The 20,664-nt window shown below is 53.2% G+C and overlaps 1 protein-coding gene across 6 annotated transcripts in view; it reads right to left on the bottom strand.

The window, feature by feature from the left end:
• Positions 1-20,019, bottom strand: part of AFAP1L2 (actin filament associated protein 1 like 2) — a 96,143-nt gene extending 76,124 nt beyond the window's left edge. For 2 of the 6 annotated variants that reach the window (XM_059173105.1, XM_059173106.1), the window contains exon 1: positions 19,884-20,009. In XM_059173105.1, the coding sequence (XP_059029088.1) occupies positions 19,884-19,899 (16 nt within the window). In that variant the 5' untranslated portion in view covers positions 19,900-20,009. Of the gene's footprint in view, positions 1-14,232; positions 14,254-19,760; positions 19,821-19,883 lie in introns of those variants that run through there. The other 4 variants (XM_059173104.1, XM_059173107.1, XM_059173110.1 and 1 more) reach the window with 4 other exon arrangements.
• Positions 20,020-20,664: the final 645 nt, after the last annotated feature.

Raw genomic sequence — 20,664 nt, 5'->3', positions numbered from 1 at the left:
AGGGGGCCTTGCGAGTGCCCAGCCGGAGGCAGGCGGCGCAGAGACACCTGCTCCCAGCAGCAGCCTCGTGCTCTGCCTGCCTTGCCAGCTCATCTTCTGTTTTTCTACACCTTTCCCCGCACCTGGTTACGGGGAGAGGGAGGCAAGTGGATTGAGGCCAGGGGTCAGGGTTCGGGTCCCCGCTGGGCTCCTGACCTCCCTTAGCCCAGCACTCTCACCGCTTCAACAGCAGCGGGCAGGACGACATGCTCTGCCGGAGAAGCACGAGGCCCTCCCAAACCTGGGATCCTAGAATGACCATGGAGGGCTTTGCAAATGTATCAAGAAGAAGGGCCATCGCGCCAATGGTCAACTTCTAGAGATGGTATTTGAAGAGTGGAATCAGTCACTCTGCTAATTCGAGGCCTGTCCCTGCAGCCATGAATCCAGCATCCTGCTCTCTGCTTCTTGCTGCCTGCAGCCCAAATCCACGGCTGTTAGAGGGCCTTCCTTGCTGAATCAATGGCATCTTGTCTACGGTCTTGACCTAGCTCCAAGTGATGAACCAACTTCACTGGGAGCGTCTGCTGAGAGCTCTCTGAGAAGGGTCATTGTTCCTCCTGCACTTGTCCAAAGCCTCCATTTAGGGACGGCTGTGACTGTGGACGGAGGACATTCATCACTGGGAACATTTGCCAGCAAACGAGAGACAGCTGTTGGGCACGAATGGCGTGTGGCTGACTGTTGCCTGCAGTGAGATTTACTTTCCAAGTGAGAACATCCTAACATACCTTTCCTTCCAAATGATGAGAAGTGGGGAAAATGTTTATCCTTCCCCTGGCCATGTCAGAGTCCACACTCGTTCCCCTAAGCACACGGTGTGCAAAGCGGCACAGGAGCACACAGCAAACAAGGCCTGCTGGGCAGGGGTTAGGCACCCACCTCCGGGCCCTCGGGGAGAAGTGCCCATAAGGCTAGGGACAGCGCCTCGCCTCTCTCCACCCTCTGAGTGCCCACAGCAGCGCTGGGCAGAGACTCCATACTGACTTGTGAAAGCTCAAAGCCTCGTATAAGAGGCAGAGGGGAAACTGGACAGAAACTCCTGGGAATTGGCAGAAACAAAGTGAATGCCTCCCCGAGTGTCCGGCATCTCACTGTGCACCTCGGGGGCTCTCAACTCGCGGGCGGGACAAGACAGAAGCAGGAGAGACGGGGACCCACGTGTGTCGGCCCCGGGAAGTGCTGCCTGGGTCCCCCATGAAGTAAGGACAGCTGGGGCCAGATGTGATCGATGGAAGCTGGCTTCCAGGATGAGGGGGTGGTGGATGCAGGCGGGGGTGACGGGGAAGGGCAGAGGGAGAAAGAGGACACGTTCCTTGTCACAAGGAACAGCACGAGCCAAGGCCTGGCTGGGCTAGCAGGAAGCACACTAGGGAGGCAGAACACCTGGAGCTCCAGCTCCGGGAAAGAGGAAAGCTCCCTTTCAGGCAAGCTGAGGCTAGGGCTCTCCTAGAGAGAGCTGAGCACGGGCTGTGAGCAGTGCCGGGGAATCCTCCCCACCCCCAAGGAGTACACCAAGAAGGCTGGACTGCAGCCTGTAGACTCACACCCCACTGAACATCAGATTAAACGTGGCTTCCTGTCCAGGATGGAGATCATGTCTAGCTCGATCAGGCTAGACCAGGCAGCAGAATGTGATCAAACCCATAGGAGCTGGGTTTGGTTCCCCACCACACTGGCTGTGAACTTGTGCTTGCGCTGCCTCCGGCCTCACTGTCTGGCTTCAACTTCCTCCGTCCACAGAAGAAGGATAATAATATTTACTGCTGGATGCCTGCCTCCCCGCCCCCATGCCCAGTCCTGATTCTGCAGGGGACTTCTCCCCCAGGAAGCAATGCCAAGAATGTCACTGAGAGATTCTAGGAGGCCTTTCCAATCAGAACACTCCCAGGCATTCCACCACCCCCGGGAGGCTACAGGTGCCTGGTGAAGGGGGAGAGCCGGTTCTGTGGGTTCTCACCACCATCCCTCCAAAGTCTCTAGGGATTGACTGAGATGGGGAGAATAAATGCCCAAGGAGGGACACCGCTGCCCAGCCTGGGCACACGGTCACAGTCAGAGGCCGGCAGCGAGGCTGGCCCCTGGCTCAGGGCCAAACCCACCTTCTGGGAGAAACAATTTCCTACTCAGTAGCTGTGGGACAGTGACATCCAAAGGCTCAAGCCCTCAGTCGCCCCATGAAGAAAAAAGCTGTCACAACGCTTCTGACACAGCTCACTGGGATATTTGTACAGGTTAAAAACAGAACAGACACTAAAGAAAAAGTAAAAGGTAGTAGTATTTTTGATAAGCATTCTTGATTCTCAGTGATCACTGGATATGAAGCAGACAGTGGTTACGGACCAGGGAAGGTGAAGAAAGCCAGGGCTGATGGGTTGGTGGGCAAGGGTTTCCCCCAAACAGAGGCAGTGCAGGAAGTCAAGAGAGGGAAGACAAGGACATCCCAAGCAGCCCAGCCCTCATCAGGCAGCAGCTGCCAGGAGACTGGGGCTTCCTGGGGCCCAGGGCCAGGCTCCTCCCCATAGCCAGGCTGGAGAGGAGCAGCGTGGGAGGAGTCACCGAGCAGCAACTAGTCTCTGAGCCGATGCTCTCGTGGGGCTGCCACGGGTATCCAGGCCATGTGGGCACTAGTCCTGGGACGCAGACAGCTTAGCCTCCGCCACATCTTAGGGTGAGCACCCTGGCAGGGAAGGACCCACTGCTCACAGGAGTGAGACGAACCTGACCACCCCGCCTGAATCTCTTCTTGAGACTCACTTCAGTTGACGGTGATCCCGCATCTAATTGCTCATTTCATCAGCCAAACTCAAACATGATGCACGATTCCACCCAGCGCTGGGTTTCCATGACCGATGGAGCCTGTCCTCCAGCTGGGAAGACCCCTAGGTTGAAAACTGGAGCAAACAGCAATGCCTCGGAAAGCACCACGGACTTCCCTTGGTCTGCAATGCAATTCCCAACCCGACACTGAGCCAATCACCTTGTACATGTGTTCAGTGCTTTCCAGCTTTCAAAACACTCATATGCACAGCTTTCTATGGCTCCTCCAACAAGCTGGGCACATGAGTAGAGCAGCAACTCTTCTAGATGGGATGGCTGGGGAGACAGAGGACTTGTAAGGCACAGTGTTCTCACACTGATGGGTTTAGAAACAGGAAACAGCCCCTCACAAAACCGCTCCCCTGCCTCATGCAGCCTTAAAGGCAGTATTATGGGAAGCAAAGGTTTCAGGCATCAGAAAGGAACATGGCGGATCCGTGGCAAAGTCAGTGTCTTGTTTCACCACCACCTACCACCAGTCACCAGCACTTGCTCTGACTGTGTGTGCCACCGACCGCGAAGTCAAAGATTTCACTCAATCCCTACAAACCTCCCAGGAAATGGGTCAAAGCCCCTTTCATATAAAGGAACAGACACTCAGAAATAGCTAGTCATTGCCCAAGGTCCCAGAAATCCACACTGGCTGTGAACGAGTTCTGCACAAATGCTGCAATTTTCAACCTGATATTCCCTCCAGCGTGAACAGTGAGGGAGTGAGTGCCCCTTGGAGAAGCAATGCAGAGACATGGGTGGTTCAGAAGATCCTCCCTGGCTTTGCCTGGTGGGAAAGATGATGGTCCCACATCATTCAGGGATCTCAGGCCATTGTCCTACATCCACCACCCAGGAGTTGTGGCTCTGTGGGCGCACTCCACGCCCGATCCCACCCCCGAACCCCCTTCAGTGAAGTGTGGGAAACTGCAACAGGTCTGTCCCACCTCTACCTCTTCAGAAAAGATGGAGAATATTCTTTTACGATGCGTTTGGACTTTGCCTGTGGACAAAAGACTGTTTAGAATCCAAAGTAGTCCGCATGCTAATAACCTAGGCATTTGGAAGAGGCCATGGTCACTGGCTGGGTACTTGGGAAGCAAAATGTCCCTGCGTGGAAGGTGGTCTGAAAATAAGACCCGAGCTCCAGGCACAGCTCTCCCATCACATCTCTCTCCACCTTCCCCATAGCTGACCAAGCTCTGCCCCTGCCCCTTCCCAGCTACTCCCACCCCCATTCTAGCACACGGTGGCTTTACCTTTGCTCTTGCTGGTCCCTGGACCTGGAACTCCCAACCCTGGTTCTCCACCCAGCAGGCTCCTCCTCTTCATTAAGGTCTCAACTCCAATGCCATCTCCTCAGATACACTCTTCCTGAGCACCTGGCTAATATGGGGAGCTCCCCTGGAATTCCTCTCATGATATGCTGTGTTTTTCGTGTTACTTACAACTATCCGAAATTGTCCTTTTTTAAAACTGTATTTGCTGGGATGCTTGGGTGGCTTAGTTGGTTAAGCATTTGCCTTCAGCTCAGGTCATGATCTGAGAGTCCTGGAATTGAGTCCCGCACCAGGCTCCTAGCTCAGTGGAGAGCCTGCTTCTCCCTCTGCTTACCCAACCCCAACCCTTCCGTCTCTGGCTTGTGGGCACTCTCTCTGGCAAATAAAGAAATAAAATCCTAAAAACAAAACAAAAAAAAACAACTGTCTTTGCTTACTTGTGGTCTGCCTTCCTCTTCTGGAATAGAAACTCCATGAGGACAGAAGCCACATTAATAGCGCACCCAGCTTGATCTCAACACCAAAACAAGACCCGATACATACTGAAGCTCAAGAAGATACCGATTTCATGAACACCTGCAAATTCCCCCATGCCAAGGGGCTATGTAAGGATGTGAGCAAGTTCACAGCAAAACTGCAGTCTTTTCATCTGGAAAGGACCCTGGCGGGGTCACTAACTTCACAGAAGTGGAGATCTTTATTGTTCCATCACTCAGGTGTCAACATTCCAGTGGACCCAGGAATTGGGAATGCAGATCCAGAGATGTGGGGCCGAAAATGAACATCATCAGCCAACGGACAGGTGGGAGAAAGAACAGCGAGAAGAAATAGGTCCCTAAGTGACTTCAGCACATGAGAAAGAACAGTGGGGAAACTGTCAAACCAGCAGAGCCAACCTCAGGGGTTTTCCCGTTTCTGAAAGCATTTAGTTCCTGGTTTTACCAATGGTTGGATGTGCTGCCCACCTGCTGAGCCACATGGGGAAAGATTTCGCTCTTCCATCCACACTGAGAAGACCCGGGCAGATCCAAGTCCTATCCTGGCCCAGAAGCTTCCCAGAGCACACCACTGGGCAAAGCAAAAGCAGGAGATGCTCTCCTTGGTCCAAATGGCTCTTTACTACCTAAAGCCCTGAATCTCAAAAAGACAAAAACAAAACAAAACACACACACACACACACACACACACCCCTCCAGAAAAATATTATTTTAAGTAGAAACAGAGATGGAACAAGCAATGTCAAGGGCCGTCTCTGTCCAGATCACACAGACCCCTGGTCAGGAGAGGCATTTCATCTTCTTCGGATGCCCTATTTGGAGAGAATACTGGTCTCCTGGATGGAGGGGAGCAAAAATGAACTGCTGTATGGAGTCTAATGACTTCACTTCCAGTCAGGTCCTGGCAAAATCCAAGTCCAAAGCAATCTACTCAATCTGATAACTGTTGGCCATAAGCTCCTGGCCATGACCTGCCCTCAGCAGTGAGGACCTAAAAAAGGACTCAGGTGCTCAGAGTAGCTGGAGACAACTGAAAAATACTCAACTCTTAGAAGCCAACTCTACCAGCCCATGCTTATCCAAGGGGGCGTTAGAAGAATCCCCTTCCCTCATGACAATGGCATCACCACTACAGCTCTGACAAAGGGTAAGCCTTGGAATCCGATGGAAGGGTGGTCTGTTATAACCACCTCAGGGGCAAAGGGTCTTGAACAGTCTAGCAATGAATAAGGAACGTGACCTCCCTGTTGACTCCTCCCCATGGGGCGGGAATGGGGGCGGCAGTGAGAAGCTCCCGTTCCCTCTTTCCACAGAAACTTCTTGAGCTTCTGGTGTTGCCCTTCTTATGCCACATTCTGCTTCAAGTCAGATTTATGACTGGCTTCCAGTATCCACAACACACCATAAGCAAACTCTTACAAATTCCCTTTCATCCCTATATCCCTTTTCTCGCTCCCCAAGATGAACTTTCTAATAGGTACCTTTTTGTGTGTATGTGATCCTGCTTCATGGGTCCGCTATAGGAATTGTTAATGGCTGTAAATGCTATTGTCAGATGTCCTACCCTGCTTCTTACCTTTCACTTGGCACTAGGTCTTCAAGGACTGTCTATGGGGCTGGATGGATAGCCAACCCACTGCTTCTGGGGTGGGTGATTCACTCAGATGGGCGCCCACCATCATCGTTCACCTGTCCACCTCTCCCCAGAGATGCCAAGATGGCTCCCCATTCTCGACCACCACAAAGAATGCTACAAAGATCATCTCCAAATCCATTCTGTGCAGACCCAGGCAGAAATTTTCACATGTTCTGAGAATACTAGGTAGCCTTCAGCCTCCCTCTCTCCAGTCAGTCTTCTGGGTGGTCATTTTGATTGGTTTGTCTCTGCTGACTAAAGGAGCCCCATACTTCTTCAGATGCTCATTAGCTTTGTGAAGCCGCCTTCACTTATAATCTCCCATTCATATCCTTTACTCGTTTTTATTTCTTTTGCAATTTCTGCCTTGTTCTGGCTGATTTGCAGGAATCCTTTGTCTGTTCTAAATGTTAATCCTTGGAGGGTTTTGAATACTGTAAAGCTCTCTCTCCTTTTTGTCAGCTGCATTAACTCTGTCCAGGATGTCCATTAGTGAGCAGAAGCCCTAACTTCCATACAATCAAACTCAGAAAAGTTGAGGATGACAACCACTTCTCAATCCCACAATGCCAATTTCTTGAACACCCACAACACCCATGGGTTTAGGTGCTATGGACATAAGGAGGAATAATGGCTTTGACCCTCCCAGAGTTTACAGCCTCCTAGGAATATAGAAGTTCCACCAACTACGATGTGGACACAATGACCATGGCCATGGAGGATTGTATCAGGTGCAGTGAGGAGTTAAAGGCTTCAGGGGGTCCGGGCTGAGTCAGCCTTGACAGATAAGCTTAGCAGGCAGTTCCAAGGAGAGGACATCCAGACCAATAGAACAGCACATGCATAGGCCCAGTCTGCAAAACCACAAGTAATCCAGTGTGGCCGGGACATACAGCAAAGTGCGAATGACTACAGAGGCTAGAACAAACAGGAAACAGCCATGCAGAGAAGCAGCTCAGATTTTCTCCAGGGCAACAGAGGGGATAGCACCACTCTCTCTCTCTCTTGCTCTCTCTCTCTCCCCACAGGCACTGGCAAGGTGCCTTAGATACCACCTGCACTCAAAGAAGAGGGCCTGGTTCAGGGGCCTTAAGAAATCTTGTCTCATCTTAGCTACAGGGGCAATTTACTGAAATCTCAGAGAAACCCAAAGACAGAACATTCTAGAAAGACAAGGGTTTGTGAGCATTCAAATTAAAGGACCAAGGCAGATACAAGACATCCCCTGGACAGGTCTGGGTTGTCCAGAATGAAATGAGGCCTTCCCTCCTGGCCTCATCTGGGAGCTGTTCCTGCCACTGCTCTTGCCTTGATGAAAGTTCTCAGCCACAAAATTCCCCAACTGCCAAGTGTGCTTGTGCCGGAAATGTACCGAATAAAGTCATTAGTGACACAGCGGAATCTTACCCAAGACCCCACCAGGATCTCTGCCAGCCAGCTGTTTCCTCTTGAATCTAAACCATTTTCACACTCAATGATGGTAAATTTTTTAAGGGGAAAGAAAGCCATTTGTAGAGAATATTTTATTACAAGCCACGTGACTGCCCTTATTTTTTTCCAGCCAGGGAAGGAATCCATATGAACGAACACACGGCCGCCAAGTACGAAAGCACAGAAAAGGGCTGTGCGCGATGCAGTGAGGGGTTAAAGGCTCCCAGGGGTCAAGCTGTCAAGGCTGAGTGAGCCTTGACAAACAAGCCTGGAGTCTGGAAGTCACGCCACCCCAACAGAACAGTCTCTTGGCACTCTTACTTGCTCTCTCCCGGCTGCCTCAGCCTCCCCAGGGCAGAAAAATAAATCTTGTTGTTAGACAGCAATCTTACCCTTGGAGGGCATTAATAGCTTTAGGAAATTTCAAGAAAATGGGGTTGATTGTCACCTGACACCTCTCTCCTCTGACACGAGTGTACACACACACACACACACACACACACACACACGTCCCACTCGTGCCTGATGGGGGTGAAGAGAAGACTCTTAGCAGCCCCTTCCCCCGTCACCATAGCCCCACCAGCTACGTAGGTTTAGGGCTGCAAGAATGCCAGCAGGGGAGGAAGCCAGACCCCCAGATCAGGGTCCCCTACGGCCTCCCACGCACTGAAGGCGTTTTCCAACACAATCTCTGTGACCACTGTTGCTCGGAGAGGACTCCCCACTCTGTTGCTGTGGAGAGGGAGAAAGTCAAGTGCCCAAAAGCATCTCCACACTCTGGTGCCCCCCCATCCTCCGCTGAGGATGAGAGCCCCCCACACACACACCTGTCAGCTGCCCCGCGGGCCTCAGGAGCCGGGCCAAGCTGGAGAACCGAGGCTGAGTGTGACCTGAGCGCACACTCCGGCCCTGATTCTCACACACGCACAGAGCGTGGGCCGCTGGTCTGTGCTTCTGTCAACATCCGTGTGCCTCCCTGCAAACCTGGGCACACTGAGGACCCCCCCCCTTGGGGTCAGAGAAACCACCAAGAGATTCACCAGGGAACTTGAGTCCCAAAGCCTCCTTCAGTCCCAGGGGCCAGCTGGAGGGTGGGGCCCGGGGAGGGAGTGGTGCTTCAGAAGGATCCCGAAAGCAGCAGACTAAATTCTCCCTCTGAGAACAGAACGGCTTCCCCCCTCCCCTTTGAGGGAACCCGGAGCGACACCTGGATCCCATAACCCTTGGAGGCTTGCTCTCAGCCCGAGGGTTTACAATGACACACACCAAACCACCCGCAGACGGGCGGGGGATGGATGCCTGCCCACCGAGGAGCCAGGAGGTCAATGGGAAAAAATGATTTTCATCAGTGTTGAGCCTTCATGTTTGGACCTTTTATCCAAACCGTGGCAGTGTTCTCATGCTCCCTCGGTGCGGACGCTGGGCCCCTCTCTGATGCTCACCGCCAGGGAGCCTGGGGTGGCGTGGGGACGAGCCTCCACCCCTAGGAGGTTAGCAGGTCCCAGGGCTGTTTAAGGACCCGCGCATCGAGGCTAACGATGCTCTTTCCTGGGAATCGAGTCACTGTGGTATGACCCGCACGGGCCAGCCGGGATGGCCGGCAAGGTCCCGGGGGAGCCAATGGCGTGGGCCAGGAGGCTTGGAGAAGGCGGCCTTCTTTGCGTCAGGCCATTACAGAACGACACTTTCTAGGGCCTGAGGAAACACCAGGGGCTATGCTGAACAGAGCCTCACTCTGGCCGCTCTGCCAGGAGAGAATGAGATGCTCCTTTGGCTGAAAACAGGGCCCGCTTTCCCCACCCTGACTCTGAGGTCATGGGCTCCTCCCGGGGAGGCCTAGGATTCTAGCCATGGCTACTAGAAATGAAAGTCTGACAGTACTAGAGATCTGGGGTCAAGGGGGGTGGCGGGAGAGCGCTCACTCTTTCTGGGTCTTTCTGGCCTTGGGTTCTCAGGGGGAATCCCTTTTCTAAACTCAAGACTCAGGAGACCTGAATATCGGATGTGGCAGGAAAAAAAAAAAGAAAGTGGGAGAAAGTCAAGAGGGGAGAATGAGGGAATGAAAGGGGAGCAGGGAGGGCGGGGGAGAGCGAGAGAGGGAGGACTCTGCACGCACAGGAGCAGAAGCGAGTCTGGGGGGGGCGGGGCCCGAGGGGGCTGGGAGCACCTCAGGCTTGCATTTGCCTGGGATGGTTCTGTCAGGAACCCAACTCATCTGCCACAGGCTCACGTCAAGGGCATCTGTGATGCTGCGAACTTGAACCGGAGATGGGCTCCCCCAGTCCCCAGTGGGCCACGAGCCCCCGCCAGCTCAAGTACTTGCAGCAGCCACTCTGTCAGGAGATCCCAGAGAGCTCCAGACACCAGGCGCCATCACGGGGCGGCCATGTTGCTGCCGTACAGACAACTGGACGAGACCATCCTACACCCGCATGCTTGGCCACCATTTCCGTAGTACGACTGCGGAGACCCGGTCTCTAAAGCATGTGAGAAAAGGCACACAATCCAACTCTCCCAGGACCATCATGGACCGGCCACACTGCATTGGGCATCCGAGTGGTGGGTGTGTGAGGCTGTCTGACGCTTGCCACTTCAGCCCAAGATCTGCCACATGCCCCGCCGCCTTTCCTACCCTCCACTTGTGCTAGAGAGAAGGCTGCAAAAGGCCAGCCAGTGCAAAGGGCGGTAGGCTGGTGACCATCTCAAGCTCATGAGGAGCCTGGGATTGTAACCCAGAATGTATCCACCCCTTGAGGGCCCAAGACCATAAAGATGAAGAGAAGATGTCCCAAGCAAAGTCACCACCCAACAGGTCCCAGCCCTGATAGCAGGGGTGCCCAGCACCCTCGCAGAGTTCCTTCCCAAAGGACCATATTTGAATTTTAGTAAATCAGCTCAATATGTTCCAGGGCCGTGGGTATTAAATAAAAGAAGTCAGTGAAATCTCCAAACAATAAGCTCATTCAACACAATCTCTTTTTCTCCCCCCCAGCTGGGGACTTGAATACAGTCAACATGAATAAATCCTGTTGTGTAAAAACTGGGGGAGAAAAAAAAGAAGAGGGTGGAGGACAGAAGGAAATGGCAGGGCTCCCACTCGCAGGAGGCTAAGATCATCCTCACAACGCAGAAGGATGCCTGCGTGCTGGCGCAGCCCTGGGGAGGGGGAGGCAACCTCTGCAGCCTAGGTAAGGAATCATCTGGAATTGCCCCCATGCAGCCCAGGTAAGGAATCCTCTGGAATTGCCCCCACCCAGCCTTCCTAGCCTCTCCTCTGCAGCCTTCCCATTCTCATACTCAGACTAGCCAGTGGACTCTTGGGCTGCCCCTGTCCTGGCCTTTCCTAGTTGAACCCACGATAAGCGAGGCCTGACCAATGCATCAGGGACATTTCGCTACGAAGACGTACAAAATGCTTTTCCTGCATCTTTCCCTCCCCCTTCAGCGTCCCCCGTCCCCAACAAAGCCGAGACAATTAGAACCAAGGACCGCCTCAGCAATTCTTCCTGAGTGCCTTAAGGACAGGTGAAACAGACCGGCCTTTTTGAGCCACTACTGACTTAGATATATGTGTAAGAAGAGTCGCGCGTGGGAAACTCTCCTATGTAACCCATGGATGAATGTGATCTAGGCCCAGATTGTTCTCAAGGATGGAAGTTCCACACCCTTTCAACACGCTGTATTTAAGAAAGATGAGAAGACACGGGTTCAGCTCCCCAGGGCGTAGACCCAGACGCAGTGTATCTAAAGAACAAGCCAATTCAACATGGGTTTTGGTTAAACAAACAAACAAAAAATGGAAACCACCAAGGTCTTTGGACTCCATTAGGACCACTAGAGTGATACTCTTCCATTCCCGTGGAATGCCACACCCCATCTCCTGGACCGGTGCCACAAGGGCTGGTGACGCTGCCCTCGACTGGGAGACTTTCCCTGTCTGGAACCAAGAGGACGGATCCCTTACATCATATAGAACTAGGCGCGTTATTTTGCTAAATCATGGGTTCTCCCTGCCTCAAAATCGTTAACTAGCATAGACAAGCAGGACTTCCAGAAAACAAAAAGTCAGCCAGGAAGTAATTATGGCACAGACTTGGGTACTCAATTCCAATTCAACGACTTTATTGGTGAGGGGAGGGGAAAAAAAAAAAAAAAAAAGACTTGCAGGAAGGCTGCCAGATTCAATACATTAGATCCATGTGTGTAGCGGCGGAGTTCCCAGGGTGGGAGCCCGGAGCGAATGCTTCACAATTCCATGACCCTCTTGGGTTCATCTGCTGCCTGGGTTTTAGGACAATGATTTTTCCTTCTCTCTAAACAGAGGGAGAGCTTCCACCCTCGCATGTCTGGGCCTCCTGGCCAAGTCTCCTGCATTCAGGATGCTGTCAAGCAGTCAGTCTTTTTGTTTCCTACCAAAATTCTACACTCCCTTCTGCTGTTCCCCCCCAGATCACTGCCAACAGGAAAACACAGAGCCCTCAGATTCTAGTCACGACCTGAGATGGCCAACGGACACTCAACAGATCTTTCATTTTAAGCCACGGCACTCCAAACTGCTAGGGTTTGTCTTATTTATGTTTAAGATTTTGTTTATTTTAGAGAGAGAGAGAAAATGTGTGCCTATGCGACTAGGGAGGAGAAACAGAGGGAGAGGGACAAGCAGACTCCCCAATGAGGAGCGGCGTGGGGAATCGATCTCACGACTCTGAGATTGTGACCTGAGCTGATATCAAGAGTCAGACACTTAACCACCTGAGCCGCCCAGGGGCCCCACAAGGGTTTGTTTTAAAGTCAGTTTCCTGGAGGTATAATTTACACACGGCGGGAAGGTGAGGGGAGAATGCCCAGCACGTTACACACAAGTTTTCACAAACACCTGAACTGTGGAGCCACTTCCACCACCGAGAGCTGAGCCATAAAGATTTCAGTCATTCCCAAAACATCCCACATACCTTCTTGTGGTCAACCCCTTCCCTCAGCCCTGGCAGTGACAGACTGGTTTTCTTTCCCTCTAATTTTGCCTTCTCCAGAAGGCCACATAAATGGAATCCCACAGTGCGGAAGATTTTCAAGCTTGGCTTCTCTCACTCAGCACATGCGGATGGACCTTAGGTACGAGCTGTTGGTTTTCAAGCTTGGGACTTTTACTTTCTTGCCAAGGACATGAAACGACTGGCTGCAGCTCATCTTTGCTATGGGGGAACCAAATTCTTGATTTCGGGCCTTTTAATAAAAAGCAGAGGCCTGGGAACAGGGTGACCTCCCGGCTTCGTCTGCCCAGAACTATGGGATTTCCTGGGATTTGGGGCTTTCAGGGGCAAAACCAGGGAAGTCCCAGACAAACCAGGATAGTTGGCCACTCTCCTTGGGACAGCCACCTCCGAGGGCAGGGCTGCACAGGTGCCCTGCTCAGATGAGAGGCAGGATGCTCGCTCTGAGCTAACAGCCGACTGTCCTCCCTCGGTCTCCTCGCCAGCAGAAGGCCAAAGTGCGATCTGCTGGGGCCGAGCGCCGGCACAGAGCTCACGCTCCGACGCTCCGACAGGCCTGCAGCTGTCTTTGAAGGCCCCAGCAGGGGGTGGCGGAAGTGAGAGGGGCACGCAGGGGTGTGCTGGGAAAACAGCAGAGCAGGGCTCCCGTTGGTGCCGGTGCCCACCCCAGGCCTCCCTGGTATGGGACGCGCACAGACACGGGGCATGAAGGTGCTCTGGGCTCATTCTGGGTTTGCTCCTGTCCAGTTTAATATGCCCAGGGTAAGGCCAGCTCCTCCTTTTCTATACCTTCTCCTTGCTCCTCCCGCCCAGTGGGGTTTTCCATGTGGAGACTAACTAGGGAGAAGGTGAGAGCCAAGAAATAGAAAATGAATATAAGCAGCTTGAAGTTCTTGTTAGAATTAAAGGGTTTCTCCTTTATAAACTTACCAAGACATCAAAGAAAAGTCAGGCAAGGCCACACACAATACAAGGCTTGAAAATGAGCAGTTCTGTGCCCACGCCCTTTCCAGCTGACTCGGGAGAGATACACAGAGGCTAGTTTACCTGAGAACAGGCAGAGCTTCCCCAACTCTGAGCTCCCAATAGCTTGGAAAAGCATGTGATAGACATGGCTGGTGCCCAAATTAACAGAGGATCGCCCCTCAGTACACACACGAGAAGGCGGGAATTGGTGGGGTCACAATCCTGTCCTAGAGGCCTCGGCTGGCCACTCCCTGGATTAGTGTGACGCTGCCCCTGCTCCAGTAGCTCTTACCATTGATTCCACCAAGCAGCCTGGAAGGCAGGTTAGTAATCATTATCCTCACTTGTACAGGTGAGGAAACAAGGCCCAGAGAGATTAAGTGACTTGCCCAAGGTCGCACAGCGAGTTAGTGGCAAAGGCCAGATTAGAAGCCCGAGCCCCAGAGTGCCCAGGCCAGCGCCCAGCTCCACAAGATCCCTTAGCCCTCGGTCCAGAGCTTGGGCAGGGCCAGGTCTGCACCCTTGGGAACGCTGGAGGCCAGGGGAGCTGCTGCAGAGAGCACAGGCAGGCTCATACTCACAAGCAGAAACCTGCAGGATCCTTCTCTGTACCAGCAGACAGCAACACCCCTGTGCTGGAACAGACAGAAATAAGGCTCAAGTCGGGAAAGCCAAGGGCCACCGCTGTGGGCTTGTCTCCACTCATGAGATGGGGCTTTGAGAGACTGCTTCATTTCCCTCTGGGAACCAGGTCTGCTCTTGCGAGCCGAGCATCAGAGAATATGAGCTCCCGTTGCCTGGGATCATTCACTCACTCATGCCCCAGTTATGCCTCGGAGGACCCAGGTGCTGGGGGCGCACCAGGGGCTGAAGGGGAGGGACACTGGGAGGAGAGAGACAAGATTTCGGTCTTGAAGGGATCTGACGTAAGGGAGGAAACAGTTAAGACGTGACATTAATTCAACAGATATTTTTGCTGAGTACCTATGATGTACCAGGCGTGGATGATTGTACCTCAAGTAGCACAGGAACACAGAGGGAATCAGGGGAGGCTTCATGGAAGAGGAGGCATGTGGACTGGGTCCTGAAGATTGAGCAGAGTTTCACTGGGCAGCTGGTCCCTTTGTGGCTCGAGGGACACAGAGAAGGAAGTGGTCTGGAATTGCTTTGAGTACTTCTTTCTAAATAAACCCTTGCTCTTAGTAGAACAGGAATCCAGCCCTTCAGAAACTCAGTTCTCAGGGATGTGGCATCCTGTTTGACTTTAAGCTGTTGTTTCATCTCTTCAGACCTCAGCTGACCTGTCTGTCAAATGGGACTGAACAATCCTGTGTTTCGGAGGGTGGCTCTGGCCTTCACTAGCGATCTCTGGAGACGTGTTCACACAGAAGTCCTTGAGAAACAAATTCCTCACATGGCCAATGGCCGTCTCTTTCCCACTGTCTGCTGCTCTTGGCTCTCGCCAGGAAACCAGTTTTATTTATAAGAATCACAACCCTAAACTGACCTTTGTTGGGCTATCCGCATTCCCTCCCTCCTTTCCCTCTCCTCCAGGAACATTCTCCGCCAAAGATTCCGCAGTGACCACAGAGCACCCGGCATTGAAGAGCGCTTGGAAAGTCAGGATAGACCAACTCTGGAGGCTGTTTGCTAGATGGGGAAACTGAGGACCGGAGAGCTCAGTGCTTCGTACCTGGAAACGAGGGCGTGGGTTTCCCTGTTCCCAAGCCACAGCTTTCCTCATCACGCCACAACTGCTCTGCCTTTTGCTTCTGCCTGGGCCTGGGCAGATGTGCCATCCTCTCTCAGCCTGGGGAAAGTCTCCCTTCCCCAAAAATGACAGAAGTCTTTAGAGAAATATTTCCCATCATTAAAAGGATTTGCAAGAAAACTGGCACAGCTTCCTCAGCTTTGAAGCTTCTTGGCCCCTCCTGGCCCATTAATTGCGCTTGGCTCCAGCCCAGTTCCCAGAGCTCCTACCCCTTCAGAAGAGGGAAAGGGTCCACAGCAGAATTCCCGCCGTCACCCAGCCTGGCCCTTCAGCACCAGAAGGGACCCCTCAGTGTTTGTTTCAGACCATTCCACTGCCAATGCATCAAGGACTCCCACACAAGGAGCTTCAAAGTCAGAAGGGTTCAGGGTCAAGTCCAAGCATGAGTAAACCCTGAACTTAGGATTGTGCAGCAACCTTTTGAGATGGTTCTGAAGTAGTATTCTCACGGCCTTTAAAGCCTAGGATGGCTTCAGGGGAATCTCAGTAGATTTCTGCAGGTACCAGAGATTTGGTTACGGCACATTCACAGGAGTACGGAGGGGTTATCAGTCTTACTCCCCCCTTGCTTTTACTTTTCCAGGTGAAGAAGGTGGATAAATGACTATGTATCTTTTCTCAGGGATTCTCAATTTGGGCTGCACATCAGAGCACCTGAAGACCTAAGCAGCACCCCTATACCAACTGAATCAGAAGGTCTTGAGTGGGCTCTACAGATCCCTGTTTGTTTTCTTTTAAGTCCCCTGATGGTTCCCATATGTGGCTAAGGTTATGGAGCACAGCCTGAGGTACAGTTTCAGTAGGGAAAAACCTGAACTCCTGAATCTGATGATTCCTCTGAAATGAATGATCAATCTGCCCATCTCTCTTGGTTGTTTTTGTTTTGTTTTTGGTTTTTTGTTTTTGTTATTGTTTTGTTTTTTTCCCAGACCTTTCCTGACCACAGATCGCAGCCTTCCCAGGTGAGGCTTTCAAGAATTTTTACTGGCTCATCTCTACTTTGCAGTACCTTAGAACAAAGTGCCCTCTCCTGGGAATGGGGTGATCTGACTTGGAAGCAAACAAACGAAAACAGAAAAAGAATGATGACACCTTCGACCAATTACTGTGATCCAAATTAAAGTGAATAGCTCAACCATGACTGCTCAGATCCAAGTGTGATGCAAATTCAGGAAGCTTCCGTGGGGTCGGTCCAAGTGCAATCCACAGATAGTAGGTCAGTCACATTTGGCCCCGGACACACTCACCAGCTGGAAGAGCAGCAGGAACCAGAATCCTTGACCACATGGTGTGAGTTCAGCCAATGGACACAGCAGTCCAAGGGCGCTCTTATGAGAGTCATAAATATGTAAACACCCAAGGATGGGAGGCTTTTCAAGGGACCCTGGAGATGCTGGCACTGCTTATACCACACCAAAGAGATGCACCCACAAGAAACAGCAACCCCACCAACACTTTTTATGCGAACTCTTATAAAAGCTCCATCTCTCTGGGAAGACACCCCTATGTAGTCTCTCACCACCCTACCCCTTGCTTTTGCTTGAGAGAGCCATGGCTATCTAACACAATGCCTTTGGTGGGATGGGGGAAAAGTCTGGAAATGTTTCTATGTTAGACAGAGGGTGATATCCCAAACACTCTAGCTCCAGACCTCCCTTTACATTCCACATAACAATGGAAAAATCAGCTCTTCATCCAAAAAGGATCAGTAGTATCGGAAGATAGACAGTATGTAACACCAGCTAGGGAACATGGAAGACAATTTCTCCTACATCAACTGCTTTATAAGACTTACAAATTTAAAAAAAAAAAATTTTTTTTTTTTTTTTTTTGAGAATTTGAACACAACAATGAGGCATTCTACCTATCTGGGAGAGCTCAAAATCGGGAATTTAGAAACATAGCACGGGGCATTTCGGTAACGAAATTTTAAAGTGGCACAAATGAGAATTCTTCATTATAATTTTTGAATGTTCTAAAAACCCAAGTAAATCTTGCTTTTCTGTTTTATTTTGTTGTTAAAAAGATACCTAGTCATTCCATAATTATTTAATTTTACCTTAAAAACAGACAGCTTCTATTAAAAAAAAAAAAAGGTCGAGCTGTGCAGTTTCAGTGGGTAAATAAACATCTGACTATAAAAAACAAAAACAAAAACAAAAACAAAACAGAGACAGCTTCAATCTCTGATGAGCAAGAGAAAACTGACAGATGCCAGTTACAGCTGCCTTGATTAATCAGAGACTGGGCCCAGGGGCTTCACTATGCACAGATCAACTTTTCAATTCAATGAGAGTTCAAAACACAAGTTTTTCAAAACACAAGCTTCTCAAAAGAATGGGGACTTCTAAATTCCTGGGATGGGGGGGGGGGGTCTCCTAAATTCCACAGCTGAACCCTGTAGTTAGTAAACACCAGCATTCACTGGTGAGTCTTTGAAGACTCCCTCTCCAATCAAACAGGAAAAGATGCGTTGGATTAGCTTCTGCAATCCAGATAATTCTCAAATGTATCCACTTATCACTCTCTGATTTACTGATGAGGCAGATACATGTGTTACCAAAAACATAAACACTCTGAAATGGAAACTAAGTTTCCTTCAGTTGGCAAAAATCCCCTAACTGATATTCCAGGGAGGGAGGATTTTAAACTCCCAAGAGAAAAAGATAACTAAGAAGACTTTCTTAGGTCAAGGGCCAAAAGCTATTAATACAAACAGCTTCTGATAATAATGGGCATTTAGAAAGAACATCCCCTCCATGTTATAATTTGCCCTCCCTTGGATTAATATGCTCCTTTGAGAAAGCAGCTTTTACCCCGGCCCTTCAAACCGGAGCCAGAACTCCCTCACTTCCCAATTCAGAAAGGGCACCCCCTGAGTTCAGAGGGACCTCGGAGGCCACCACTTCCCGCACAAGTCCTGAATTCCCCCTGAGGGTCCTTCCCAAAGGGTGGAGGTGCAGACAGAGTGGGAGAGGGAGTAGCAAACTGCCATTTTAGGAGGCGAGGGGCTGTGGCTTCCTCCAGTGTCTGAGACCACATAAGGGCGCATTCAATCATCCCAGCACAAAACTGACATGATCTCAGCAGAATCTGGGATGAAAAAAGAATACACCCCCTTAGAAACGAGAGAGGCGCTCCAGGGAGGGTTTAAAGAAAGAAACCAAAGGTTGCCAAGCAATTTAACCCGGTCCCCCCAGTCGGCTTCCCGTGCTCTTGACAAAGACCCTTTCCCTCTGCATGAAGTGCTGCCTAGAATGTAAACCTTTCGCCCTCACCTGCAACCAGGTGACCCAGATGAGGAAAAGCAGTGGGAAAAATCAACAGACACGACTCGTCTAGGGAACTCAAGCCGGTCCCAGAAGATTCCTTTAAGGCAGTCTCAGAAATGAGAAACCACCGGGAATGAGATTCCTTGGGAATCTGAGCATTCTCCTTTATCACCCTCTCCCAGGGGAAAATAAATATAGAAACAGTATTTCCTCTCGCAGGTTTGGCAGGGACGAGTCCAGGGCAAGGAAGTGCAAAAGACTTTCCCAAATGAGAAGGGGGCAGGGGGCGTCCGCAACACCCCGCTTAAGGGGCCGCTCTTTAAACCCTCTTTCCGAAAGATCTTTAATCCTTCAGACCCCGGCCCCGGGGTTCCCGGCACCGGCGCGAGCCGGGGAGCGGGCACGACCCGGGCCGGTCCGCCCACCGCGGTTTGGCCAGGATCCCAGCCCTCGGCCAAATCTAAAACTTGCTCCAGCTGCGCACGGAGCTGAGCCCTCGGGCCGGGACGCCTCAGCGCGCTCCACCTGCCCGGCATCCCCGTTCGGCCCCCCGCCCTCCACTTGGCCCGACCGCTGCCCGGAGATGCAAGAGCGAAGGACCCGCACAGAAACGGCTACCGGAGCGGCCGCAGGACTGGGGCAGCCGGACCCAGCGGGAGCGGAGCTCCGCGCCCACCCCATCGCCCAAGGGCACCCTCCGCTCAGCCTGGTCGCCGGCGCCCGCGGGCAGCCCTCCCCTCCGACAGGCGCCCGGGCCCGACGACCCAACGACTTGCTCCTTTGCCCCCAAGCGGCGCCGCGCGGTTCTGAACTCACTCGGGGCCTCCTTGGCTTCGGCATCTTTCCGGGGCGGCCGGGGCGTTAGAGATAGGTCGCCGGGCGCACCCTCCCTCCTCTAACAGGTGGGAAGCCTTCCACGCCGACCCCCGCCCTCTGCGCCCGGGAGGGTCCGAGAGCCCGGGCCGTAGCCGCCACCTAGAAGCCCACTCGCCCGGTCCGCCGCGCCGTCGTCGCCCCGGTCTGCGGCCCAGCTCCGGGCCGGGCGGGCGCCGCCGGCTCTGCTCACCTGAGTCCCGACGGGACGCGAAGCGCCAGCAGTGCCGCCCCCGCTAGCCCCAGCCCTCCTCGCCCGCGCCGTGCGGCCGGAGCCGCCGGTGCGTGCGCGCCGCGCCGGGACCCGCGCCCTCACCTTTGTACCGCTCCATCGGGGCCGCGGCGTGCGCTCCCGGCCGCTCGGCTCCCGCGCTGCGCTCTCGGCGCTCGGCTCCGCGCCCCGGCCGCCGCGCTGGCCCCTCCCCGTGAGGTCACGCTCGCCGCCGGACCTCCAGGCGCGCCGGCCGCGCCCGGGGCTCTCGGACCCCGTCCCCGCCCGGCGCACCGCCCCCGCGGGGGAACTCCGCCGCCGAGCCCCGCGGCGCTCAGCTCCGTGCGCGTCCCGGGCCCTGCCGTCCGCCCGCGGCCGCCTGGCGGCTCCTTCTCGTCCCGGACCCGGGGGCGGCAGGAGGGCGGGAGGCTCGACTGTGCCCGAACCCGGGGGGGGGGGGGGGGGAAGGTTCTGGAGAGGGGCGGGCTCGGGCGGGCCTATGAGAGCCGCTCTTCCAAACGCCGGGCTGCAAACCCACTGCCCGGAGGAGGAGACTGAGGTCGAACCCGGGAGGCAGAGGCGGGCCTAGAGCGCCTGGCTCCCGTCTCCCGGCGCCCTAATGCCTTGGCTTCCCCGAGAGGCGACAGGGCGATGAAGGTGGGGGCTCCCGAGCCCTTTCCCCGCGCCTGCCCGCGTTCCTTGGGAATCGCTCCAGCCCTGCAGCAACCGTTCTGGGCGGTCGTCGCGCCGCCGGTCGCAACACACACATCAGGGAGTCAGAAAATGTCTGCTTGCTGCCATCTCCGCGGACCCACGGTCCCGGGGAGCGGTTGTTCTAGGCTCTCGTGAGCAGTCGAATTCCTAGAGCCGTCTGGACAAGTCCGGG

Source organism: Mustela lutreola, chromosome 4, assembly GCF_030435805.1.
Source record: "Mustela lutreola isolate mMusLut2 chromosome 4, mMusLut2.pri, whole genome shotgun sequence".
Classification (NCBI taxonomy): domain Eukaryota; kingdom Metazoa; phylum Chordata; class Mammalia; order Carnivora; family Mustelidae; genus Mustela; species Mustela lutreola.
Note: the sequence above shows the minus strand (reverse complement) of the source record. Positions and strands in the feature narration are given on the sequence as shown.